Below are 27485 nucleotides of genomic sequence, written 5' to 3'. Positions count from 1 at the left end.
ACAGGTACATCAGTCCCCACGGGAGACAATACATGAGTGTATATTAAAAGTGTGAGCTGGAGGGACTGGGTGGGGGTTACAGTGTTTCCCTGGGCCTATCATGGTTCCAGGCTGCTGCATCAACTAACAAGGCGGGGAGAGCCACCATCTGTGAGACGACACCCATCTCAGGGGAAATTTAGAAGGCTCATGAGTTAAGTTCGCTCCTCTGGAACAAACTCTGACAAACTGGAGGCAGTGCAGGATTCATTCTAAGACAGATACAGGCATTGCATCACATCACATCTAATTGGACACTAAGGAGAGCTAAAAGAGATTCATTCACAGTCACACGTCGCCATGTGTGACTGATCTATAAGAGCTCTTCTTGGAATCCACAGAATGAAATGTCAGCATTTCTGGAGTCATGAAACAACAGTGACTGTGACACGTGACTGTATCATGCCCTGCCTCCAACAGACAAAGCTAGTTGCTGCTGAAGAGGGAAACTATATTTTGCATCATTGGAGTATATCAGCATCTGTGCTGTTGTATGCAAGGTTTTTGGTCATCAAAATTTAGACTTGTAAAATCACTTGAGTTTATAGATGAAAAAAAAAAATTAAATGACTACTAAAATGACTCTAAAATACTGAATGGTTTGGGGTTGAAATAACTACTTGGAATACACAGTCAAAGAAATCAAAGAAGAAGAAGCTTATACTGTCAAACCTGATGTCTTTACTCTGTGGTTGTCTGGATTTACAATCAGGACTCTGCACAAACAGTATTTTCTATGCTATGGTTTGCTCTGTATTCACTCTCAGACATCATCTCCTTTCCCTTTCTGAAGTGGGCCTGAACACTGATTTGCATGCTTTCCCATCATTGGTCGCATAGGCGTTGTACTTGAATAGGCAGCCTTCAGCTGATTGGCTGCAGCCGCAAGGGTAGAAAGCTCTCTCACCAAAACCAGCATAAAAGGCAGTGTGTGGGATCACAATCACAGAGGAGCTCAAACACAACTTTAAGCAGCCTAAAGCCCAAAGAGCAGCAGTTGAAGGAAAAGCAAAGAAGGAAGCTCAAAAAGAAGAAGAAGATTCAAATTGCCGGTGGATCCTCATGGGAATTAATTTAGAAATTCAGTGACAGGTGTTGCAGCTGATAAAAGAAAGTGAGTAAACCTGGGACATTTTCTTAATTGATTTTGTAGAGAAAAAACAAAACATGTCTCTGGAGGTGAAAGAAAAGACCCAGGTGCGTCTAGTGTTTCTAGGGGCAGCAGGAGTAGGAAAGACAGCCCTGATCAGACGCTTCCTCCAGGACACGTTTGAGCCCAAACACCGCCGCACCGTGGAAGAGCTGCACAGCAAGGAGTATGACATCGGTGGGGTCAAGGTCACTGTGGAGATCCTTGACACCAGCGGCAGCTACTCCTTTCCAGCCATGCGCAAGCTCTCCATCCAAAACAGTGATGCCTTCGCGCTGGTGTATGCTGTGGATGACCCAGAGTCACTGGAAGCTGTGAAGAGTCTCCGAGACGAGATTCTAGAGATCAAGGAGGACAAGTACATACCAATCGTGGTGGTGGGCAACAAGGTAGACCGGGAGGGTGAGCGTCAAGTGTCCAGCGAGGATGTGTTGTCAACTGTGGAGATGGACTGGAACAACAGCTACCTGGAAGCTTCAGCCAAGGAGAACGCCAACGTGGTGGAGGTGTTCAAGGAGCTCCTGCAGCAGGTGAACCTTCCCAGTCGCCTCAGCCCCGCGCTACGCAGACGCAGGGAGACATTTCCAAAAGACACCGACTTCAGGCCACCCATGAACAAGACTAACAGCTGCATTCTGTCATAATGGAAGATGGGGAAGGGGAGGTGGTTGTTTCATAAAGGGGTGAAGAGGATAACAAGATAGATGGTACGTTGTAGAACTCAGTGCTGCTGGAGGGAAAAGAAGAGAGAAGCCTGGACTTCAGTCATTGCAGGTAAAAAGTGAAGAGGTGCCCGACTGTAGTTGCAGACCAACAAAGACACTCATTACTGAGACGAACAGAAGGAAACTACAGACAGGACTGAACTGACTGAATATTTATGAAGCAGAAATAAATGCACAGGAAGAAGTTGCATTAATTACTGTTGTTTACTTTATGTAATGTTGTTGCTGCTTATCCGGTAACATGCTGCTGGTGTTCAGATCAATGTGTAACTTTTAGATTTTAAGTTCTATGTTCACTTACATCAAGATATTTTGACTGTTGATACTAGATTGTTTACTGAGGGTGTATATACTGTACACTGTGTTTTGTGAAAGCGTTGTATTTCTCATTTTTTATTTATTAAGTAATTCACCTGTAGCACACCATGTTTACAATTTTTGAAGTTAATTGTCACTGAGCATGACATTATGTTGTCTTATGTAAAAAAAGTGAAATGCAAATATAAACTAACGCACTTTTTGTTTTGAAATGAGTATTTGTTTTTTATAAATACAAGTTTTTTATCATCACATACTATCACAATGAATATTTTGTTGTTTATTTCCCTAATGTAAGTGAAATGTGGACAAAAATGTATAATAAAAAAATAAAAAGTTCAAAAAGAGCTAAGTTTGTTGTGGGTAATTGTTGATATAACTATATTATATATAAACTGCTGTGAAGTGAATAACCATACAAAGTAGGTACTTTGTAATAGATATAAACATAAATTAAATATTTACAATGAATTAAACTGAAAGGGATCACTGCATTAATAAATCAATAAGAAATACAGAATATTGATGAGGTAGAGTTTAGCAGCACAATATAAATTCTTCATTTATGTTATTTTTTGAATGTCATGCATACAGTATAAACTGCATGAATTCATTTTAAATAAAAAGGCACAATCGATGTCAACCAAAAACAGAACAATGAATTTTTACAGTAAATACCCAAAAAGCAGAACCAAGAACTATCTACAGCAGTGAAGAATCATTACAGACCCCTGAACGCTGATTATTTTGGGTGGGGTCACAGTACAGTCAACCACTGCACCAACTCCGGCTCCATTTCACAAAGCCAATCACAAAAAATGAAAATAAAAAAAAATAAATAAATAAAAAAAAAGCGACTACAGGCTCTAATACTTTAAGATCTCTATTGCCATCTGTTGGAGAAAAACACACATTACATTCACTTGAACTACTTGACCTTACCCTCTGCTATGGAGTGCCTGCTTCAGAAAACAGCTGCAAATGGTAGGGATTAAATATTTACTCAAGAAATTAAACATATTTTGTCACGTTTAAGAAGATTATCAGATATTCATGGTAAACAATAGTCAGGTGACTCCCCGCTACCTGATTTGCTGATTTGTTCACATTAACATCAGATAAGATTTCAGAATAATGAATCTCATATAAAAGCCTGTTGCTCGCTACCATTAAATGCTATGGTGATAAATGTGACCAGATTTGCCAGGTAGCATGTTGGAGACAGAGATGGAAATATATCCCCTGCAGAAAATTAGCTGCCAGGTTATTTATATATGATGTATGATATGATATATATGATTATATATGAACTTAAGTAACATCCCATTCTTATTCCATAGTGTTTAAAATGACATCTGTCCACCCTTTACAGCTGTAACGGCTTCAACTCTTATGGCAGGGGTGTCAAACATAAGGCCTGGGGGCCAAAACTGGCCCGTCAAAGGGTCCATTCTGGCCCGTGGGATGAATTTGCAAAAACTACACTGAAGATATTAGCTGAAAATTTTTTGATAAAATAAGAAATTGCAATTGTACCTTGCACTTCTTCAGAAATGCAATGTTGTTCGTTACATGTAGCCGTACTTGTTTGCACGAAAGCAAAGGGAAACATTAGGAGTTGTTGTTATTTACCAGGTAATATGCTATTTTGTCTGGCCTCCTCACATCAAATTGGGCTGTATGTGGCCCCTCAACTAAAATGAGTTTGCCACCCCTGTCTTATGGGAAGGCTTTCCACAAGATTTTGGAGTGAGTTTATGGGAATCTTTGACCATTCTTCCAGAAGAACATTTGTGAGGTCAGACACCGATGTTGGATAAGAAGGCCTAGCTCACAGTCTTCACTGGAACTCATCCCAAAGGTGTCCCATCAGGTTGAGGTCAGGACTCTGTGGAGACCAGTCAAATTCTTCCACACCAAACTCTCTCATCCATGTCTTTATGGACCTTGCTTTTTGCCCTGGTGCACAGTCGTGTTGGAACAGAAAGGGGTCATCCCAAAACTGTTGCCACAAAGTTTGGAGCATGAAATTGTCCAAAATCTCTTGGTATGCTGAAGCATTCAGAGTTACTTTCACTGGAACTAAGGGGCCAAGCCCAGCTTCTGAAAAACAACCCCACACCCACTGACAGGAGAAGTAAATAACATTGATGACCTTGTGACAATTCACTGTTCTGCTGGGAAACATTTGGACCTGGCATTCATGTGGAAGTTACTTACACATGTACCACCCACCAGACCAGGCACCCCCACCCCATAACAATGACACTCTGTGATGGCAGTAACCATCCCCAGCAGGAAGCAGCATGACACACACATACACACAGAAGCCCCTTCCCTTAACCCATAGGCCCCAAAGGCCCCCCACTAACATTCTGTTCCCAGAGCCCACAGGGCACCCTCAGAAGACCCATGTCCATTCTCTGATGAGTCATGAACTATTATGGAGGCACAAGGTAGACCTACACAATATTAGGAAGGTGGTTATAATGTTATGGCTGACTGGGGTATAACAGTGGTTTAATCTACGGACCGACCAACAGGTTATAGGCCTTTTTCTTTTTTTTTTTTTCTTAATCACAGCTGTTTTTTAACCATAATTTATGTCAGTAAACACATATACCAGAGTGGGTAATAATACATCTCTAGAAATTATATTACAACATAAGATGACATAAGGCATAAAGCATAGGTGAGCATCAGTTAATGAAATGAACTGCCTCCAGGCCTGAGGGTACGGCAGTCAGAGTTAAGCAAAGCTAAGCAAAGCAAAGCGCCCTTAAGCATCACAACATTTGAATACTGAACAGTTGAGCAGTGCTCTGTTTTGCCAGTTGACAAAATGGATCATTATGCAGTTCCTGAAATAGTTGTGCACGGTTCCCCTAAATGCAACCTGGAGAGCAGAGACAGTTGCAGTGTTCAGGTCCAGCCCCCCACCCCCCCAAACCAGTCCATCAGATTAGACTGAACAAAGTTTCCTGTTTTAATTTGAGGAAGTGGCCGGGTAAACGTTTGCTGGCAGTTCCTCTTTCAGTCCACATTTAAAATGCTCTTCCGCACTCTGCTCATGTTCATTTTTGAAGGCAGGGAGGCCGAGCAGCTTCAGAGTCATGCAGGTGTGTGGATTTGTTGCCTTGCTACAGTGAGTTCATTTCATTTAGGTCTGAGATCAGTGTTTGAGGGTTTCAAAACAGTCGTTTATACGTAGACTACCTTCACTTCAGGAAAACTTTTATGCATTTAATTGTTGTGTTTATTTATTTAATCAGTGAAGGAGGCCATTCATATAGCTTTGAGATATTTTCTTAGATGTCTCTGCCTCTGGACTTGGTCAAAGCTCCTCAGCAGATTAAAATAACTCTGAGGCGTTTAGAACAAGTTCAGGGTCCTGGACATACACAGCAAGATTATTTAATAAAGTGTGATGAAATGCCTGCATGTTGTCTCCATATGAAACATAGTAGTTTTTAGGTCTATTCAGATCACTACTATACAAGTTCTTCTGCCTCTGTAGGAGGATGTAAAAATAACTTTAGGATTTGTCATATACCTATATTTACTGGCAGACTCATGTGGGTCATGTGTAATGTTGTAAAACATGGAAATATAGAGAAAAGGGAATTGATCCTTTACCAGCATCGGATTTGAAATGTATCACATAAATGTCATTTAAAGGCTGTACAGTCCACAACAGGTCACCACTTGTCAATAATGCTTAAATTTGATAGAAACTCTAAGTCAAACTATATAATAATTATTTCATAATATAATTTTTTTATGCATATGTAGATATCTGACACATGCAGTGCTTTTAACGAGGAAAATCCCGGCGGTCTGTTTGCTCGACACGAAATTGTTTTCCTAACCTGCACTTCTCATTTCATTTCCTGAAAACTGCTGTACTGTAGAACATCATGCATGTACTCCTCATGAATGCCATGCTCTTTGGAACAAGCTCCTGTTGCTTGCTTATGAGAGTTTTTATGTGACTGCAGTGGGACACCTCTGTGACATTTTGTGCTCCTCCATGCTTCACGGAGCAAGCTGTTTGAGCTGAATGAAACCACTACTGAAAGTTTAGGGTCAGGTGCGAAGCCACCGTTAGAGTATATTTGGACTTAGTAATGCCATCTGCACTGTTGCGGTAAATTTGTATCCAATTATTTGTGTGTATCTCACTATTTATAATTTTAAATCTAAGTGATACAAAAAAAGACAGAACTATACTCACCCAAGAGGAATAGCTTTATTTGCCATAATCTACAGCATACTGTGCCACTGCATGATACATTATAAGTGCCATGTATGTTGTCAGATGGTGGGAAGCACATAGTACAGTAAAACCATTGTGTGTACAGTCTTTTTGTGTCACAGAAAAGAGAAATAGCGTCATTTTACTTGTAATGTGCATTACATGCGTACATACGAGCAATCGCTGTCAACAGATTATCAACAAAACAAGTATGAACAGCTGAACAACTGTCTAAAGTGGAGAGTTGGTCCTCAGAGTATGTGCTTGGTAATGTTGCCTCGTGTGCTGGAATGTAACTGTATGTGTGTGTTGCCTCAGTCATCCACAGCGATGTTGCGGAACAGATAAGCCATGGACTCTCCATTGTGGGTGCGTCGGATGGCCTCAGCCAGAATCATACTGACGTCCACGGTTTTGATTTTTGGACACTGGAGCTTCTGCACCTCGTGAGGGACAGTGTTAGTCACCACGACCTGGAGGCACAGCACAACAGCTTTAGTGTATGTCTTTTTTCATGTCTTTGTTACAGAAAGAAAGAAACTTCCCATAAATACCTGCTCAGTGATTTAGTGGCACTTGGAAAATAATCACTGCATGACAAATCTCACAAAGAAAAGATACCACATTCACACTTGATCCAATTAGTAGAGTTGTTAAATAAAGTACTCTGAACACATTTGTAAAGTAATCAGCTGATTAATGTTACAAAAATGTTTAATTTGTTATGTATGATGTTAAAATAAATTTACTTTTCTCTCCAGCTCAGTCCTGAACAATATGCATTAAAAGTCTAATAAATAAAAAAAAAACTTCTTACAAATCATGTGTATCGAAACTTTTTCATTTACTTTTGACTTGACGTTTGGAGGGTGAGTGAGTGGGGTGGGGGTTAATGCTCTTCAGATACGTGGTAAGGTGAGAAGCTGCTGGCCTCTTTTTTCCCCACTTCAGATGTGTCCCAGAATACGTGTTTATAAAAGTAGTTTTAGGTTAGGTTTTCTAATTACAGACAGCCACATATGATTTTACCTCATCAATAGCAGACTCCTCTATTAGCCTCGGTGCCTCTGCAGACAGTAAGCCATGTGTAGCCATGATGTAGATCTTGTAAGCTCCCCTCTCTTTCAGGATTTCTGCCGCTGCAACAAAGTCCTCGACATCATCTATGATGTCATCCTGAGAAAATGACCACAAAGTTTAAGCAGAAAAGAGAGAAAAAGAAATAGGGTGCAGGCAAAAGGGAAAGCTTTTTTAAAAAATATGTATAGGACCTCAAAAGTAGTGTTACTAACACAAATCTGCTTAAAGGCAAAAAGAACCAGAAACGCATGCTATGAGAAATGAGAAATGTGCTCTGATAGTAAAATATATCTCAACTAGTTTAAAGTTTCAATACCTCAATACCTACCTTACCTGAAAACCTCTCTAGAAACTCTATCTTTACACAAATGTTCAAACAATTCCACACACTAAATCCCACCAGTACATTTATTTCGTGACATCCCAAAAACAATGTTTAGGGTTACATTTGGATAAAAGATAAAAGATGGAGTTCTTACAACAATGATGGCGATTCTGCCTCCTACATCTCCAACAACGGTGATAGGTGGCTTTTCCTTTGCCATCATCACTGAAAGACACAGACAAAGATACTTTACTTTCAGGAACAGAAATGGGGCAAATCCTGTAACCCAAATCAGGAGCGGATTATTGGAATGAGGTAAAGTTGCGGGATATTTGGTTGAAACCTGCAAACGCCATGCAAGACGACTCTAAACCAACTAGTGTCCAGCTACCAAAGCATCAGCAATGGCTGTGAGTTATCAGTGGGACACAACAGTGCTCCTGCTGAATCCAAACAATGATGAGATTACATATGACTGTTTTTGGCATAGTGGTAGATAAACAAGTGGGTGTGGAACTTATCTCAAGAACCACGGACCAGGACCAACCATTATTTGTAATTTGATTAAACGCCCATTTTAAAAATACTGTTTCTAAAATAGTAACTCTAATACAGCATTTAAACTGAACTCTCTTAACGTCAATAAGCTGAGGCTGTTTATTAGCCTGAAGACAGTCATAGTAATAATGATTCAGTAATTGAGAGGATGTGAGACTGAAGGCCTCCAGCGATCACCATGAACATACAACAGACTCAGTGATCCGACCATGCCTCAACGTTGATTATGCAGCTGAAGCCTGTTGTGGCCACACCATGTAGGGCAGAGAAACCCGAAACAGACGTTCCACGTGTTTCATTTCCTTTCTGACCAGAATTTGTAGCAAAACAAAACAAAAAATACAGCAAACTCATGTGAGGAGTTAATAGAAAGCTAAAAACAAAGATCATTATTGGTCATTAAAGATCATCATTGGTCATTAAAGAAATGCCTGACATCAATAAGGAATCTATAAAGGGAGTAACTGGACAGAGGGGCCAGCAGTAAAATGGGCAGGCAGATGCTGCAGTAAGGTGAGATATAGAATGTGCAGACTGTAAAACTGAACTACTGCTTCACAGTATTTAGTTTCGGGTAGTTTAGGGAAATAGCCCTTCTTTCGCAGCACTGACAGGTTTCATAAGCAGCTATTTTAAATGCAATGATGAGGCTAGTGTGAAGTACTGTTCTGTAGAACAACACCACATGAGAATAAAAAGTAGGTAATTCTAAGAACAGGAAAAAAATTCATTATCTCCTCCTGCTTCACCCTTGACTCCTTTTCTGTCTAGAAGTTGTGTTTTGCTTTATTTTCCTCACCTAAAACAGAAGCAGACATATAATTAACACATGTGATAGTAACACTGTCAGTTGTATGTCCAGATATCAACTGGAAGCCCTCAGTCACTAACTGTCACTCCATGCAGGGAGGCACAAATAAATCAAGTATGAAGGGATTCAAGCATTATCATACTTGGGAGCTCTATCCCAGCCAGTGGGACATGTCTGCAGCTTGCTGTGGATAAAAACAGGACGGTACAAAACATATAAAACATATTTGTATACAATTAGATGCACAACGAGTACAGATAAGACATTATACGACATTCTAATGTCCAAAGCATTTCTCTCATTATTTTTCTCTGGTCTCTAAACCTCCCAGAACAGCTGGGCTCAGAAGAAAGCATTTCTGAAATTTGAATGTATCTGTAAAGGTAAATAGTGAGGGAGTGCGACTCAGCACCTGCTGGAGAGGAAAAAGACAGGGCAGACAAACACTTTTCCAAGACCTGGGGGAGAATGAGGGAGATGCTACATTCAACAGAAAAGAGGGGAGATGAGACAGGATGAAAAGGAAATAAATCTGGCTGAGGAAGAAGAAGGGAGTAATGTCAGTTAGTGCCTGTGGCATTTCACAGCTGGCTATAACAACACCTCAGGCAGGGCTGACATGAAACATATCAAAGTGGTTGTGTGTGCTACAGAGTGGTCAGCATGCTCTATACTCTCGTCTATAGGTCCATTAACAATTCGTACATAATACAGTGCCATTGGGTGTCTACATGCCTAACTTAGAACTGATGGAGAATACACTTTATAGACTGTAAATAAAGATGGACCTGGAATAGCTCTTCAAAAGTGAAGCCAAAGCTTGTAGAGCTCCCCCTGGTGTCCACCTTATCTATGTAGTGGATGGGACTTGGGCCGAACTAAAACATTTAAGAGTGAGTCCAGAGGAAGTGTTGCAGGCTCATCGATGTCGCGGCTCTGCGTGGTTCCACTCTTGGACTGTACTGCACACACTCTGGCTCCAAACTCACAAAATAGTCAATCACTTTGGCCAATGCAAGGAAGTGGGGACGTGTTGTTGATATTGATATACAGTCTATGGTTTAGACCATCAGACAATTTTAACAACATAGTCAATACGACAGACTGTCAACACCAGACTTGTGGTAGAAACAAATAAAGCTATGGTTAAGTTCCTCTGTGAAGCTACTGGTTACTGCTGTTACAAAGAGTCAAAGTAAAGTACCCACTAGGCATTTAAAGGGAAAGATGAATATGCTTACATGGCAGCTCTAAGCCAGTGTGTCCTGTGGTGGTGCGGGAACAAGGGGGTGACTGGCGACCGTCAGCCATGTCCGACTCTGAATGGTTGGCCTCCCCGTGCATCACGGCCAGTCCAAGTCGCAGCCTCTCAGCATAGGACTGAGCTCTGAGAGAGACAAACACACAGACACACAGGAGTCACAGAAACTGTCAGACACAACATAGGCAAATGAGTACATGGCAAAATAGGACATCTCCACTCTCATGCTTGCACAAGTAAACATACTTACACAGACAGAGCGGTATGAAGAAAAAACTCAAAATGCAAAAGGAACAGTCGACTGTAACACTAAGAGTTAATTTCTAATATGATTTTACCATAGCACAGGTCAGCTTCCCTGTTAGAAAATCTTAAAATTACAACTACAGAGCCGCCTTAAAAGAACAATTTGAATCTATGAATACTTGATTTCAGAATTGTTTTACTGGATACAGGCATTTCCCCATTCTCAGTGAATGTGCAACGAAGAGTCAGGTGTTCACATGACACTTGTGTCAGTTGCCTTTTGGACTGGCTACTGGTTGAAATGTCAAAAATAGGAAGAACCTCTGTCAGCTTGACCAGTGTTTTATTTTAGAAAGAGGCATGAGACTGAGATAAATTCCATGATGACATTTTGCCACTTATTAACTCCAGTGTGACATCATCAAATACAATCATGCATCAACAGCAGCAACCAAACACTACACATCTGACTGAGGAAACTAGCTGCCTTATATACACTCCCAGTCCCCCTAATTAACAAGGGTCTATTTATAACAACTAACAAACTCAATCTTTACATCAACATCAACCCAGCACCATAATAATGTTTATTTCATTAAATAAAACATAAATCAATATGAGTAAATATTAATTTTCATTAACAAACTGTGTCAACCTTGTACAAACACAGAAAGGTTCCAATGTAAGGCCAAGGAAGAAAGCCTTCTTGTATCAAACTGCATAAAAGGGTCAAACACAGCAGAAAAAGAGCACCAAAACACATTTTGTTATTTCTATGTATTTCTGTGCACTGCTTGTTACCTTTTGGCAGCTGAAGGGGACTTGGCAACAATAATAGCATTCCTGTAGTCTGGGATCTGAGGAAAGAGAAATATTCTTCTCAGAAGATGACTATTAAAATGACACTTAATCCTACATAAAAAAAATATGATAAAAGTACAATGACATCCTTTTTGTGACACAATGTCTGTTTGACAAACAAGTGCAGTATTGTTGAGGGTGCAATATGATGGAGCCTGACCTCCTCTTGGATGTACTGGATGAGGAAAGGGGAAGCTCTCAGGTTGTCAACAGGAAAACTGAAGAAGCCTTGGATTTCTTTCTGGTGAAGGTCCATAGTAATGATGTGAGTTAGTCCTGCAAAAACAAATACATGATGCATGCACAATGCATGTCAGAGCTTCTAGACATCATATGGTAGAAAACACTGGCATAAACTACTGTGCACATGGATTCATACCCTGAATAAGAGATTAATAATAAGAGATTGACAACAGATTACTAAAGCCAAAACATAGGGTTGGGAAGTTCTTCAGCAAGACATTTACATTATGGACTTGGCATTTAGGTTAAAAAACAAAACAAAACAAAATGTTGGCAATTAGGTCAAAAAGTTGATGAGTTTCATAACTTGAATAAGACACAAATAATGGGTTTGAACACTAACTGAAACCAAAAAACACTAAACTGAAATTAAGACATTAGAAACATCTGTAAAGGACACTAGTAACACTGCTGCCTGGTTTTGTCCCTAAACAAATATAGACGGATGGTTATTATAGAGTTCTGTTTGTCCAGGTGTCGGTATCAGATCTACTCGCCCTACCAGATGTGCTCGCCCTGAGTATCCGGTGCTTCGGGATGACGTCACAACGTAGGGATGTTGACGTCTCATATTATGGATGGACAACAAGAACAAGTGGAAGAGAGGTTAGCAGTTCACGGCTGCTATTGAGGATGAGCAACTTATCGGTTTTGCTTTGTCCTTTTATTCTTTGGATATATTGATAAAAGCTGTATTTTTATTTTATCTTTTTCAGGATAAAACCTATCCTTTTGCGCATAATATACAAATGAATGGATTAAACTCAAAGTATTTTTACATTTTACTACTTTATTTTTATGAATAATGTGCTGTCATCGTATTTTTTGTTTTGTGCAAAATTAAAAAATTATAAATAAAAAACTTTATCGAGCTATCTCTTTCAAACATATTGTGAAAAAATTAAGCTTGTGTTGCCTAACCATGAACAGATCTCGCAGTCCGAAGCGAATGGAGGCGAATGGAGCCAAACATACAGGCCGAAAATATCACTGATGTCATCTGGAAGCACCGGATAGTCAGCCAAGCAGATCTGGTAGGGCGAGTAGATCTGGGTTCATGAATGGAGAGGTGTGGGTGACACAGTAAAGTCTAAAGAGAAAACTAAGTGTGCTCTTTAAAAAGTAGTAGCTAGATCTGAATGAGAATCTGCTTAGTATGTTTTCCTGATGTAAATCTGTGCTTTCATTTAGTACATATAAATGAAAATCACCGCACAATATATACCAGCTTTAGCTAACATGGATGCTAGCAGCTTGCAGACAACGGATCCTCTCTTCCTCATCTTGCACTGCTTGCTGTAAGGAAAGTATGGAATGACCCCGATGATGTTCTTGGCGCAGGATGTCTTCAGGGCATATGCCATCACCAGCAGCTCCATGATGGCTGTGTTGACATCTCTGAGCACAAGTACATGAAAACACAAGAGACTTTATTAGTGCAATCAATTCCAAAAGAACTGTAAAGGTATCCCTTAAATATATGGCCTTTTAAGTTCTTCATATTAACATTAACTAGCATCATTGTTTTGATGTGACCTATTATTAGACTGCACCTAGACTGAACAGGCTTTTTCTTTAGCCCTGAGGCTTAACAGATCTCAGAACTCCTCAGACATAAATACTGTTCAAGAAAAACACCTGCAGGTTAGAAACGATTTTCCCCGGGAGATTTTGAAATCCCTATAACACACATAAATCACTCTGCTATGATGAGCATTGATTAACTGCCATGACGCTGTGGGAATATACTAGTGGTGTAACAGGACACTGCATGCAGTCACTGCGGCCTAACCAGCTTGTGGAAACAGATCTGCACACAGTCGATATAGAAGTTCACTAGCGTGATGTGCCCTCCTTGGTTTTCAGAGCCTCTATTAATGGTCTCTCAGTCGTGACAAATAACCAATAAACCAGGTCAAAGACTTTGGACTACAAAAGAGACTGCGAAAAGAAAAACATTTCCGAGGTAGTTCAAATAAACAGATTCTGACTTCCTTTAGTTAATACTATAATTACAAATGCAGTTTGCTTCCATAGCTTCTGGGCTTACAAAGGCAAATAAACAGCGTTTTGTTTATCTTAACATAGGGCCTTTCAAAGCTGGTCATGCTTTTATACAGACATTCTGGTAAATTAAAAAAAAAATCTGTCCCCACTAAGGCTGCAGACAAATGTGTCACTTCATCACAAGTTGGTGTGGCTGATATTTCAGCAGTCCACTGTGCATTTCCATAACCGACAGAAACAGAGCAACTTCTACCAACTTGCAAGAAAAGAAGATAAGTAGTTGGTTGGGTTGTTGTTTTTTTCTTTGTTTGTTGTTCTTTTCTTTCTTTCTTTCTTTCTTTTTCTTTCTTTCTTTCTTTCTTTCTTTTTACATGTATTTCTACGTATTCCCAAATGTATTTATTTTCTGGAAAACAAAAAATAGAAAAATAAATAAATAAATAAAAATTGAGCATGTGCAGCATGTGGTCATTTCAAGGAAACCCAAAAACGGTGAGGTTAAATTCAGCCAGTTAGCAAGTAATGAGTCACTACTTGTAGCTAGCCTCCCAGGTTACAAAACCCCCAGCGGAGCTGATGAGGCATGGTGGGCAGTGCGTTCTCAGGCCGATGGAGCCGACCAGTCAGAGCACACTGAGTTTTTCAGGCATGGGGCAGCTTCACTAGCTTCCTGTTTCAACAGGAAAAAACATATCTGTCTGGAAGTAAACAGCACTCTGCCCGCTGTGTTGCAGGAACCTTAAGACATTAAGCATATCTACCCGTCTTACCTAGGAATGGTCTGAATTATGAAGATATCTTGTCCACGGACAGATTCTTTCACATCCACTCTAGTCTCTGGAAAAAGCGCAAACATTGTAGGTTCAAATGTGATGTCAAACGTCAAACAATAAATGAGAGAGCTGGGCATGTTTGCCAGTCTTACCTGAATTTGACTCTTGATAAACCACTGATTTGCCCAACTCCACACCCAAGCGCCTGGGAATAACAGGAAAAAGAGTGTTAAAACACACGCACACACTGTTACTTGTTTTATTATTGTGACTTAACTACTGTTGATTTGGAGGCATTTAATGGAAGGGCTAAAAGGACTGTTCCTAGGACAACTCATTTGTAGATGTATCTCTGAACTCTGAAATGGTTCCTGTCATAATAAAACCTCCAAGTTTTTAACTTATTAGTCTCAATGTCCAAGGCCTCTAGGTCTAAGGTACAACAGCAGTATAGAATCAGTGTCTGTGTAATTATTATTAACAAGACAGCTGTGAAGGAAACCAACACACGTACAGCTCTGTTGGGTGATGTAGATCTCTCTAAAGAGAGAATCAAAAACATTCATAAATCTCCTTGATATAGACTAAGCTAATATTAATATTATGTTCTGTTTAGTGTGTACAAATCCTGCTGCATCAGCTTTAACTGTGAACAAGCCTAGACACCTTGATACAGTTAAGCTATGCACAAAAATTTTTTAAGACCAAATAAAATTGTGTGATTATACACGATGAATTTGCTTCCTACAGATGAGAGACGTCTTGGCTTGGTGTCAGTTGGAGGCTCTGCCATGGCAAGCAGCTGGGACGCCATGCCATGCAAGAAAGGCCGTTCTAGCTCAGCTTGACATCCCTAAAACCACTTCAAATATTGGACAATAGTCTCATCAAATTAACCATTATTTTCATGGTTTACAGACTAAAAAGCACCTTCAATATTATTTTAATTCATCTTTTGTTTTCTGAAAAGACAGCACTCCATCTGTTTAGCAAATATAACCCAGTCTGTAGCCTGCTATTTTCTGCTAGTCACGTTTAGTAAAGAATAACGTGTAACAAACCAAAGGATGACTTTTGTTCCGGGGGTAAAGCCCAGTCACCACATGCACATCATTATTCATTAACATGGTCTGTGTGCTCCCAGTGTTATTTAACCTTTGGTCCACAAGAAAACTCTACTTAGAACCAAAAGGCAACATAATCTCTGTAGTAATATTGCCAAACAATGAAAACTGAGAAAGCCGAGCCTCTCTATGCTGTAGGGACAACTTTAATTTGGCTGACAAGTCTTCAATACCAGGGAAACCATGGCAGCTCCCTGAACTCGGTAAGAAAAGATATTTGTATTTTTTTTTTTTTAATCTGACGAACCACATTTAAATGTTAGATGAATCATAGCTTATTAAAAAATGTTTGGCTGCCACATAATAACCCAGTGAACAATGTCAATGTTTACTCCCTAGACAGAAATGCACACTCCTTTCATCACAATGATTGCCACTGACAGGTTCTTTGAATCCCCCACGCCAGAAAGCTGACACCTAGAATAGACATAACCGATTAAAATGATCTTTCATCTTTGCCATACTACTTTGTGTCTGGTGTGTCGTTAGTCTCTGGTGACTGTTTTAAAAGAAAACCTGACATGAATTACACTGAAGAAGTATGATGACAGTTGGGTTTCAACCTAAATGTATTTTAGCCAAAACAACAAAAGCCACTGAAGTAGGCAACAACAACTACGCAGTTTATTCAATGGAAGGAGAAACACTGCCTTAGGTTAAACCTTTGAACTGAGGGTTAATTAAGAAACATTAAACATAAATATATTTTTAACTAAATGATAAAGTCATGCATTGTGTTTTCAGGTATGAAGACGTTCCGAAAAAGAGAATACAAGACAGTGTGTTCAACAGACAACATTTAAGGCAATGTGCTTACAACCACCTCATGCTAAACCTCGTCTGAAAGATGGAGACTGTAGTTATAAGTGATGGTTGCTAAAAACACCACTAAAAACTGTTTTGCATCAATAGCTTACTTTGTTTTCTTGGGACAAATGCACTCTATTTATTATAGTTTCATAAGATTATCATTAAAACATTCTAAAGAACATACTACAGCACGTATGTGTTTTGGTACTTCTTTTTTGCATTTGTAGCTGTGTTTTGATTCTTTTACACTAGTGTTGTAAAAAAACATTGTGCACCACAGCGTGTGTACCCTCTCCCCTTATAGACAGCATGTGAGCTACCATGTGATTCCCACATTTTTGTACAGTTTCAAATGGATCAAAACAACACAAAGGCCTTAGATGGTCTGAGGCCATTGTGTTGTTTTAGGCCATTGTGTTGTTTTGATCCATTTAAAACTGTACAAAAAACACTAGTGCAGCTGTGACTCTAGGTATAGTGTAACAAGGATGTCCATACTGCAGATAGGAATTTTTTTATTTTTTTTAAATCAACATTATTACATAAACCCACTTGCAGACCTTCTAAACTAAAGGCTGTAAGTCAACTGGATGATCACTTTGGATCGTTTTGTAATTTGCAGTGCAGTCAAACTGTTTCTGTTCTTTAGCCTATAGCCAGTTGACTAAAACGTGGTTGCCAAGTAAGAGAAACATGTCAGAGCATCACAGTACGAACCAACAGCTCTCACTTATTTGAGACATAAGGCATTGTTTATTTATCCCACTTATGGGAAATTTCCTTGCCACAGTGGAGCAACAAGAATATATACAGGAAACAGTAACGAATTTGAAAGGAATATCATAATAACATACAAAAAATAACACCACTGAAAAATATACGGAGAATTTTTTTAAATATAAAGACATTCTGTATGTGCAGCGCGGTGATAATTAAAATTGGTGAAATTAATCAGTAATTGCTAAGACCATATAATGCATTGGACAAGTCAGTGAGGTGGTGTTTGTGCAAAAGTAAGGCGGTGCAAAAGTATATTTATTGTGTAAAAAATAATTAGCATTTCAAACTGTTGCCATAACCTTTATGAAGCCAAGATTTAGAGCGTGCTTGTTAGAGTGCGTACGTTTTCACAAATGTACCTAATGAACTGGCAATTGAGTGTGAATGTGAATGTATGCCACTTACTCTGTAATCTTCTTGGCCAGCTCGGTACAGGCGGTGGTGGAGTTGGCGGAGAAAACACGGTAGCCACTTCTTGAAATATTCATCTTGGTGTAACCGTACGAGAGCTTTGAGGGTTGCGTGTGAGAGACCAGAGACCTGTGAAGCCCAAAACGCCTTATGGGCATATTGTTTTGATTATCAATGTGATATTCACGTCTCCCCTTAACAGTCGAAGAAAAGCAACTAAATTTTTAATTCATGCACTTGGTTGTTAAGACTTCCACCATGCAGGCTCATCTTAAAGGAAAAAATACATATATCACTAATACTGTTGAACACTGTATAGAAACTAATAGAAGGGTGAGCACATGCTCCACATGAAACGTGGAAGCTACACTAGCCACTCGGCGACCACCCTCAAATCTAGACAACCACAAACAGATGGAAAGCTGACACTGTGTTTCCGTGCGGTCACTGAGTCTCTATCGCATGCCTCGTCTGCCTCGTGCAGGGAACTGACGGGAACCGAAAACCGTCTCTCTGCCACAGTGAAAGTCAGCTAAAACCTAAAGTCCACAAGCAGAATTCAAATGTAGCTCCCCGAAACTTTGTAGCAGCGGTGGCGCAGCAGGGAAAAAAACGCCACGAGCGCAAGTTCATTGGATGAATGAAAAGAGGGAATGACGTTCGTGACAACCAATCAGAGAGGAGATTGAAATAGCAGTGGGCATGTTTTAGATACTTCTGACGAATCAGAGCGTGCGATTTGTATGACATCAAATTAAAGCGCAGCGACCAAAAGTGTAGTTGAAGAATTCGGGTCAATGTTTTTTTTGTTTTTGTTTTTATTTTTGCCAGAACTCTAATAATACCAAGATATACTATTCAGCAACAGATGTGCCACCTTGTTTCCCACGCAAATACACCTTAAAGCCAACAAACATCCGAATACATTTTATATATACATACAATGTTTTTTTTAATAACAAATGATTTTAATATTTATGTCCCTTATGTGAATAATCAGTATTACACAGGTTGTACCAGGATGTAATTAACATTTTTTATTTATTTATTTATTATGATTCTCCAATTAAAAAACAACTCAAAAACAAAAGAGAAAAGAGGCTATAGATTATTTGGGGACTGATCACTCTGTCCTAGTTTAGGGACAGTCACTGTGTCAATAGTGGAAAAAGTATTACTGTGGTTCCTAAAGTGTAACTGTGTGAAATACAGTTAATCGTGTATTTAGGATAACAGATTATTAGCAATACAGCAGGCACAGAGACACAGAGGCTTATTCTGTGGGATTCACCATTTAAAATGTGTAATAATGATTAGTTTAAGCTATCTTTTGTTAAAGTACGTTCAAGTATAACATTATTATATTAAGTGTGTAATGCACACTCAGTAATCATGGGCAGGGAGGAAATCCAGTACTGATGAGCCTCATGTTGTTCATTCATTTCTTTCACACTACTGTTTAACCTTTGGCTCTGGACAGGGTAAAAAAAACAACAACAGCTGAACAGATTCTGGCAATCCAATGTGACGATATGCTACATATTTGTGGTGGCTTGCTTCCCCAAAGGCTCTGCAGCTGGTGCATGTTTAACCACCAACTTAGTTTAAACATTAACACAGAATTTTTTTTAAAGTTACAGCGCCAGCTACGTATTCAGCTACGTTTGGATACTGTATCTGATTCCACACAGTGCTTGAGTGTGAGGAGGTGAATGCACTTGGTTATACACTCTGCACACCATTTGCATTTGTTTTATGGGCTTTCATAAGATATGTTGTGGGGACCTGTTGTGAGACAAAAATCACACTTTAATTCAATTTCTTATTAACGATATACATATGGTTACAGTAGCAACTATCATGTAATAAAGTCAAATAATTTCATTTGTCAGTATGAAAAACAACCAGCAGATTGTGTAATAAGAAGTGCTTCTGTAACGGATTCCACATCTATGTAAACTTTAACCAACGATTTTTAACTGCACATCAGATTAGCAACTTAAACTGTAGATAGTGACATATATTTGACTCATAATTTGTAGAAAAAAATAGAAAGGTAGTGATATTATCACTTAAAATGTTATTTAAGGTCAGAAAATGATCAACAGTCTCTGTGTAATCTCTGTATAATATAGTTTTGTAATACAAAAGTGTTCAGTAAAATATAGTTTTACTTTCTAATTTATTTAAAATGCTCCAAATAGAAAGCGGCTGAATAAGGCATGTATAAAGCCATTAATATGGTGAATGCTACAGGCTTCGCAAAAGCTTAAATATACAGGCTTTCTCAGTTGTCTTTGTATTTCTGCCACCCTGGCACTGATACGACGTAACCTGCTTGGTGGACCAGTGAGGGAAAGCTTTTATTTAAGAAACTAACCTTCTTTGCACATGGTGCCAGTTATAGGTGAGGGACTTACACCTAATACACCACATCCATTACTGCATACAAATTATTAGGTGACACTCGAACAAGTGAAGTGATTTCAAGACCACATGCAGGCTGTGCCACTGGAAGTTAAGTCTATGAGCGTCAGATTTGAGCAGTTGGTTTCAACAAACATTGGTGTTGCTATATGTATCAGTTCCATGATCACTTCAGAAATATTCAACCCCCCTCATTTTTTCCTCAAGCCTCTGACTGTCCTTGAGTGATCCAGCCAAAACCCTGAAACCCAACAGAACATCTGAGGAGAGACCTAAGATTTTAGTTCCACAGATGCTTCCCGTCGTGTCTGATGAAGTTTGGAAGGATCTGCCAGAAAGAACAGAATAAAATACCCAGATCCAGGAGTGCAAAGCCTCTCTAGACTCGACTCGACTCCAGACTGCCAAATAAGCTTCAACACTATACCGAGTTAATGGTCTGAATACTAAAAGTAACTTTTCAGTTTTTGAGTCTGAATACAAAAGAAACTGAAATTATGTTTTCATACTCTTCGTATTGATTACTTCAGACTCATGAGAAATTGTCAACTGTACCAGTTTAAATCTACAACACAATAAAGTACATAACTGAACGGGTCTGAATACTCTCTGAAGCAGCTGTATACAGTGGTGTGAAAAAGCATCAGCCCCCTTCCTGATTTCTTATTTTATTGCGTGTTTGTCACACCTTAATGTTTCAGACCATCAGACAAATTTAAATATTAGTCAATGATAACACAAGTAAACACAAAATGCAGTTCTTAAATTAAGGTTTTTATCATTAAGGGAAAACAAAATCCAAACCTACATGGCCCTGTGTGAAAAAGTGTTTCCCCCCTTGTTTAACTGGTTTATCACACCCGAGATCAAATTCTCTAGGTCTGACTGCTGCCACACTTGATCTCAATCAAGAAATCACTTAAATAGGAGCGGGCAAAAATTCATCCACAGTACTGTAAAGACTCATTGCAAGTCATCAATACAACCAGTTTAGGGGGAACCGGTTACCGGTTTAGGGGGCAATCAGGTTTACCCCCTTTGGTTTGGATTTTGTGTTCCCTTAATAATAAAAACCTTCATTTAAAAACTGCCTTTTGTGTTTACTTGTGTTGTCTTTGACTAATATTTAAATTTGTCTGATGACCTGAAACATTTAAGTGTGACATTCAAAAAAAATAATAAATAAAAATCAGGAAGGAGGCCAACACTTTTTCATACCGCTGTATACCGGTCTGGGTACCCCCTGTGTCTGACAACATGGCATGTTTGTTCAAACAGACAAAGACAATTGTCCTCCATTTTTAATTTCAACTCACTGTTCCTCTCTTTCATCTGTTCACTTCCAGTTCTGTTGTTTTCCTTCCTCGTTTTAGTAGTCAGCTATTCCCTTACCGACACAAACTCACACACTTTTTGTCAAAGAGCAATAAAATGCAGGTGATAAAGTTCTTTTTTTTTATCAGCCTTTCAGCACCTTCTCTTTTAGCAGATCCAGGATGACCTGCCTCTCTTGGCTCTCAAGCTCAAATCTCCGCTCCCTCTCTTTTCTCTCAGCTCCCAGGCGTTCTCTCTCCAGAGCGATCTTACCTAAGAGTATAAAAGAATGAATACAAATAAACAGCACAAGTGAAGACAACACAACAGATAATTATTTCGTTCTTAATTTTGAGATCAGTTTTGAAAGACAATGAAAGAAGTTTTTATTCCCTGCGGGGTAAGTCCCATAATTTCATAAATAAATTTAACTGAATGTGGTTTATTTATTCTTAAATTATTTGTATTTTCTAAAAAAAACAATATAGTAGTACATAATAGTGGCACAAATATTTTTATGGTTACTGGCCATGGCTAACATGTTGTTATTTGGATTTAAAACCATGATACTGCCATGTGAAAGTCTTACTCCTCTGAATCTCCAGTTCCTCTCTGCGTAGGGCAAGCTCCTCCTCTCGAAGCCGCTGCTCTGCCTCCGAACGCTTCTCCAGAAAGCTGAGAATCTCAGAGTAGGTCTGGCAGCAACACTGGCAGGGCTGCTTGGCTGTGGGCGCCGCTGAAATCTCTGCCATTTCCTCACGACTTTCTTCTGGTTCTGCAATTATGTGAAAATGTACTAATTTCTGAAGAATACACTGAGTTTATTAAAAAAAAAAAAACTGGAAAGATAACAGGTACACAATGTAAAGATGAAAAACGCTCGAAACTTCAAGGGGCTGGTAACTGCTGTGAATCTGGCCTGAAAACACCTTCTATTCCTTATTAAATCATTCATTCACTGATCAGCCACAACATTAAAATCACTGACATTAGAAGTAAATAACATTGGCCATCTTGTGACAATTCAGTGTTCTGCTGGGAAACTTTTGGACCTGGCATTCATGTGGATGTTACTTAAAAATGTACCACCCACCTAGACCAGACCAGACACCCCCACCACATAGCAATGATACTCCTTAATGGCAGCAGCCATCCCCAGCAGGATGCAGCCTGACACAGACACACACAAAAACAGTTTAGGAACAACTCCAAAAACATGAAGAACAGCACAAGGTGTTGACCTGGCGTCCAAGTTCACTAGATCCCAAACTGATCAAGTATCTGTGGGATGATCCACAGAGGCCCCTCCCCTCAACCCATAGGACCCAAAGGCCCCCACTAGCAACATTCTGTTGCCAAAATCCACACGACCATTGACTGTATATATTGTAGTATGGACAAACCTATCATGACATAACAAATTTGACACTGAACCTCGAAAATGAAGTCCAAAGTGGGGGGACCTGTGGTCGCCATGTTGGAGGTGCTATACTCCGCCCACACACTGATACTCCAAATATGTAAATGGGGGTCATGTTGGGGTGAAGCTAAAGCAGCAGACATTGAGACCCATCCACCCAACTCTCGGCTACCTGTTAGCTCAGGCTACCGACTCTCACTCAAAGAAGAAATGCCCTTAATTATACAGAATTTTAAACCTTAATAAAAAATAAACAAATGAGCTAGAAAAAAATCACCCCCATGTAGTTGTCATGAATAGTGAAATAAACTATTGAGAACAAAATAATTTTTGTACCAGGCTATAAACATCTTTACATGCTGTAAAGTTGGGCTTTTTAACATGGGGGTCTATGGGGATTTGCTCCCTTTTGGAGCCAGCCTCAGTGTCCATGTCATGTCCATTCTCTGATGAGCCACAAGTGTTTTGGAGGCACAAGGGAAACCTACACAGTATTAGGAAGGTGGTCATAATGTTATGCCTGATCAGTGTATTTCAATAACATTTTGGGTGAGGTACTGTTTAACTGTTTTTTTTTTGGTTAAATGAAATAAATCTTATATCCTCCAATATTACCCATAATAAACTTCAATGTTTGTTACCACACCAGGAGTCCAAAGACGACGCAGCAACTGTGACACCAGTGTGGATCACAACTATCATCCTGGCTGCATCTTTTGCTCCTTACTAAATAAACAGTATTTAGTGAGTCACCAAATACTGAGTGTTTCACCTCGCCAAAGACAGTAGTGGTTGAGGAGGAATGATCCCGGATGCTACAATGAACACATTTCCTTTTAACTGTGCTGTGAGTCAGTGCAGATTATACAGCAGCTCTGACGTCTGGTTCACCTGCAGGCGTTTGTGTGAGGGTGATGTTGGGTTTATCCTGTTCTAGCAGAGACAGCTCATCTATGGCTCGATTTCTTCGCTCATCGTCCTTGAGAAGATAAAGACAAGGACAGTTCTATAACAAGAGCACCAACGGAGATTACAAACAGAGTAGTAGTTGTAGAACAGGCAATACAGCAGTTCTCTTGTGATAGGAAAGGGTAATCTTTGCATATCTGACACAATCTGTCTATGAAAGATTTTTCATAAATGCTTTCCTCAACTATATTATCAGACAGTATAAAATACTCTCTGTTGACACAGAGAACCTATGTTTTTAGACAATTTAATGTCTTTATTAATTATATTACTCCTCTATTATCTAACATAAAGTCTAATATTGTTTACCCAACACATATCTTGAGCTTGATCACGTCATGTATAGTAATTGCATTGGCAGATGTGAAAATCTGTCCTTTTTAGTCCGAGCATGTCCTGATGAGCTTTGGTAAACCTCAGTGTATGTAGTGTGTGTTATTACCCCACACACGTGTTTTCACGTGTTTTCTGGAAAAATCCTGCGAGTAGGCAGTCATGCTGCAAGTTTATTTGTGTCTGAATGCCACCATGAGGAGGAAAACGGAAATAACCATGTTTTTTATAGAGAAGGCTAGAATATCTACTATGTCTGATGTCCAGTGTCAGCTGCAATAAATGATTTAAAAAGCAAAAAGCTACAGAAGAAAGTGAGTTGAGTTTTATTACTTCTTTTTATCTTCTATGTGCTACCATCTTTAAACTGTGTGCCGCTTCAATGCTGCAGATTTCTCCACTGTGAGATCAATAAATGATTATCGTATGTTAGCTCTCTAAAACGCCTTCAGTAAAAATACATTCATTGCTCTAGAGGTTTGACATAAATGTACCTACTCCTCTCTGCTGAAGCGATACCACTGACACTGACCTGGTACTTTGCGCCTTCACCGCTGGCCAGGAGTCCCTTCTCAGCTTCCAGCTCCAAAACCTCATGAAGGAGATCCTCCTTTTGGGCGTACAACCTCTCTGTTCCAAACCTGGGCATGCATGAAAAAAAAAAAGAGAAAACATATGACTTATTCTAAAATTTGTGCTTCTTGTTAGAGTTTCCTGCTGAAATACATCAACTCTTGCTGACTGTACTAACCTCCGCAGACTGGGGAAGTCTTGTTTCTTGTAGTAGTCTAGCAGCAGCATGGTCCTCTCCCTACATCTCCTGGCATCCACCTCAAAGTTTTCCTCTTGGAGAGCTGCGGTGATAATCTCACCCACACGGGCCCAGATCCGTCCTAAGCAATGAGTTCACACATACATATGGGATGGTCGTGATAAAATCTCACGTTACAAATATAACACCACACATTGTCCTCATTTGGCACGTTCATTTGTTGCCGCAGCTCTCCCTGGTGCGAAAACATGTGGTTTCAAGTAGATCAAGCCTTTAAAAAAAAAAAAAAAAAAAAAGTCTAACCTGGCTCTTTTGAGGCAAAAGGGTTTTGGGCGATAACCTCTCGCAGAAGGATGATGTCATGGCGCGCTGAAAAACGCACCTGGCGCTTTCGTGGTGTCATGGAAGGGCAGGCGATGGAAAAACCTGATAACAGAGACAGAAGAGATGCATTTCTAATAGAAATGAGGCAGCTTCATGTATTTTACAACAGAAAGGTCACATGGTGAACACAGTGAACTGAGAACTCATCTTTTACACAGACGGCCTGGTTCAGTACTTCCTAAACTTCTGACCTTCTTGAAATAGAAATAGATCATTTTTCACATAATCTATAAGTATGATTATTACACATAGGCGGCAGTACCTTTACAACCTCCTGTAATGTACAAAGCTCTAGCAGCTCAGCTGGCTGGAGGCAGCAAGTTGTATTAAAGTGACTCCAGTTGGAAAACAAACATTTCTATCTATTTTATAATGGTGTATTATTTTACAGTTTGCACAGTGTTACTAACTAGCAGGCCTTAATGGGGGGTGGAGTGGGCCTGTGTTTTGGTGCAGAGTTAAAGTGATGGCAGCAGTCTGTCAGCAGCACGGCTGCCGTTTGACCGATGACAGCAGCTCTGGCTCACACCGGGCTCAAGGGTAAGCAGCCTGCAGCTACAACAGAAGCCAGACAAGCAGGCTGACAGCCCCGCACAGACCCCAGCTACAAGCAACTCTCTAACGCCGAACCAAGTGCGTCAGAGGAGGAGAGCACACGGACCGAGAGAAGAAGCACCAGCTGCGGTTTTGAGGAGATCTCATTGTTTGAAATTCGCGTTCGACGTGGAGGTGGCGTTGTGTCTCACCGTTGTTGATCGGCATTTCCACCACTACCCGTTCCATGTTTCTGTTCGGTGCATCCGGGAACTGCCTGACGCGCACGGCACACGTCCACTCACCAGCACAGGTTCCCCACTGACGTCTAACTCAACTTGGCAGGGATTCACAGAACGGCAAGAAGAAGAAAAAAGAATTAAAAAACACGAGGCGCCGCACTTCTCTTTCAGCTGCACTTACTCTGGATGACCACAAGGTGAAGCCAAAGATCTGTTCAATCATCCTGCAGAGACTGTAGTCGGAATCGTTGCTGCTGTTGCTACAATGTATTTTGTATTGTGCAAATGCAGTGATTACACTTGAATTGATTTCATTTATTGTCTTTGCACAAAACACCTAAAATAGTATTTAGGGGTTCGGTGCGCAGCTCCCCATCATTCCCCTACGTACAATAATAGTAATATTTATATAAGCCCAAAAATGCAATATGAGTGCAAGTATTATGCAGTTGTAAATGTGCAATATTCACCAGTACTTCGCGCAATATCATGCAGCAGTCTGCTCTTGAATCACAGTCGTTAGTTATTGATATCTGTGTCTTCAACACTTGGACTGATTGAGTATACTAATGGATCCTAATGGAGAGAAGCTGTCCCTGAATCCTAAGGCCCATGTGTACAGGGCTCCCACATGAGAACTGTTTAAAAAAGCTGTGGTGTGGGTCTGAGAGGCACACCTAGACCTACAAACCTAGAAGAAGAAAATAGTTACTGAAAATAGTTACAGTGCTTTAATGACTCATGCATTCTTATGATTCTTCAAAATAAAATTCCTGAAAATGCAGATTGTCATTGTAAACCAAATGTCTGGGCCAAGTATTAAGGATTAATTCACTGGCTGTCTGCATGGCTTCTCAGGTAGACCATGCAGTGTATAAAAATGATCAAAGTCTCAAGAGGACTGGCAGCACTGACATGTGAGATCTGACTGGGAACTCCACTGCTACATATACACTGATATACTATTGACGTATATGGTCATCTTAAATATTAGGTTTACACAGTCTGTAGTTAATGTAGTCCTTGTAGGGGTGTGTCTTATGTTTAAGTTTATATCACAAATCATTTTTGCCCTGAGAAGCAAATTTATGCCTCCTTCTCACACTGGCTTGCCCTTATATTTTGACATTTTACAGTTCTGCTTTAGCCAGTGTCTATCTTCTCACTAGATTTTAGCTGCAGTTTGATTTTACCACCTGGATTTCAGTGTTTGAACTAAGCACTACATGTACAAACCATGTGGTCCTGTGAAATGTGTTCAGCATTAATTGACCACTAGGTGTCCCCAGCTGGTAGAAAATAATTCTCATATC

The 27485-nt window shown here is 39.8% G+C and overlaps 3 protein-coding genes across 3 annotated transcripts; 1 reads left to right on the top strand and 2 right to left on the bottom strand.

Moving 5' to 3' along the window:
• Positions 1–999: 999 nt before the first annotated feature.
• Positions 1000–2571, top strand: LOC125004211 (GTP-binding protein Rhes-like). Its single transcript, XM_047578650.1, has one exon. The coding sequence runs from the start codon at positions 1207–1209 to the stop codon at positions 1831–1833; it is 627 nt and encodes a 208-aa protein (XP_047434606.1). The 5' UTR covers positions 1000–1206; the 3' UTR covers positions 1834–2571.
• A 3886-nt stretch (positions 2572–6457) lies between these two features.
• Positions 6458–18394, bottom strand: LOC125004531 (phosphoribosyl pyrophosphate synthase-associated protein 1-like). Its single transcript, XM_047579191.1, has 10 exons — positions 17772–18394; positions 14805–14857; positions 14650–14716; positions 13098–13270; positions 11790–11905; positions 11570–11625; positions 10503–10648; positions 8047–8117; positions 7517–7663; positions 6458–6960 (listed from the first exon to the last, which is right to left on the bottom strand). The coding sequence occupies exons 1-10, from the start codon at positions 17933–17935 to the stop codon at positions 6802–6804; spliced, it is 1152 nt and encodes a 383-aa protein (XP_047435147.1). The 5' UTR covers positions 17936–18394; the 3' UTR covers positions 6458–6801.
• A 77-nt stretch (positions 18395–18471) lies between these two features.
• si:dkey-45d16.4 (trichohyalin) lies at positions 18472–26909 on the bottom strand. Its single transcript, XM_047576756.1, has 7 exons — positions 26143–26909; positions 25316–25438; positions 24992–25133; positions 24773–24881; positions 23830–23917; positions 22108–22293; positions 18472–21791 (listed from the first exon to the last, which is right to left on the bottom strand). The coding sequence occupies exons 1-7, from the start codon at positions 26177–26179 to the stop codon at positions 21664–21666; spliced, it is 813 nt and encodes a 270-aa protein (XP_047432712.1). The 5' UTR covers positions 26180–26909; the 3' UTR covers positions 18472–21663.
• Between the last annotated feature and the right edge of the window lie 576 nt (positions 26910–27485).

This window comes from Mugil cephalus, chromosome 2 (genome assembly GCF_022458985.1).
Source record: "Mugil cephalus isolate CIBA_MC_2020 chromosome 2, CIBA_Mcephalus_1.1, whole genome shotgun sequence".
In the NCBI taxonomy this organism is placed as follows: Eukaryota; Metazoa; Chordata; class Actinopteri; order Mugiliformes; family Mugilidae; genus Mugil; species Mugil cephalus.
This window is presented reverse-complemented; position numbering and strand designations above follow the sequence as displayed.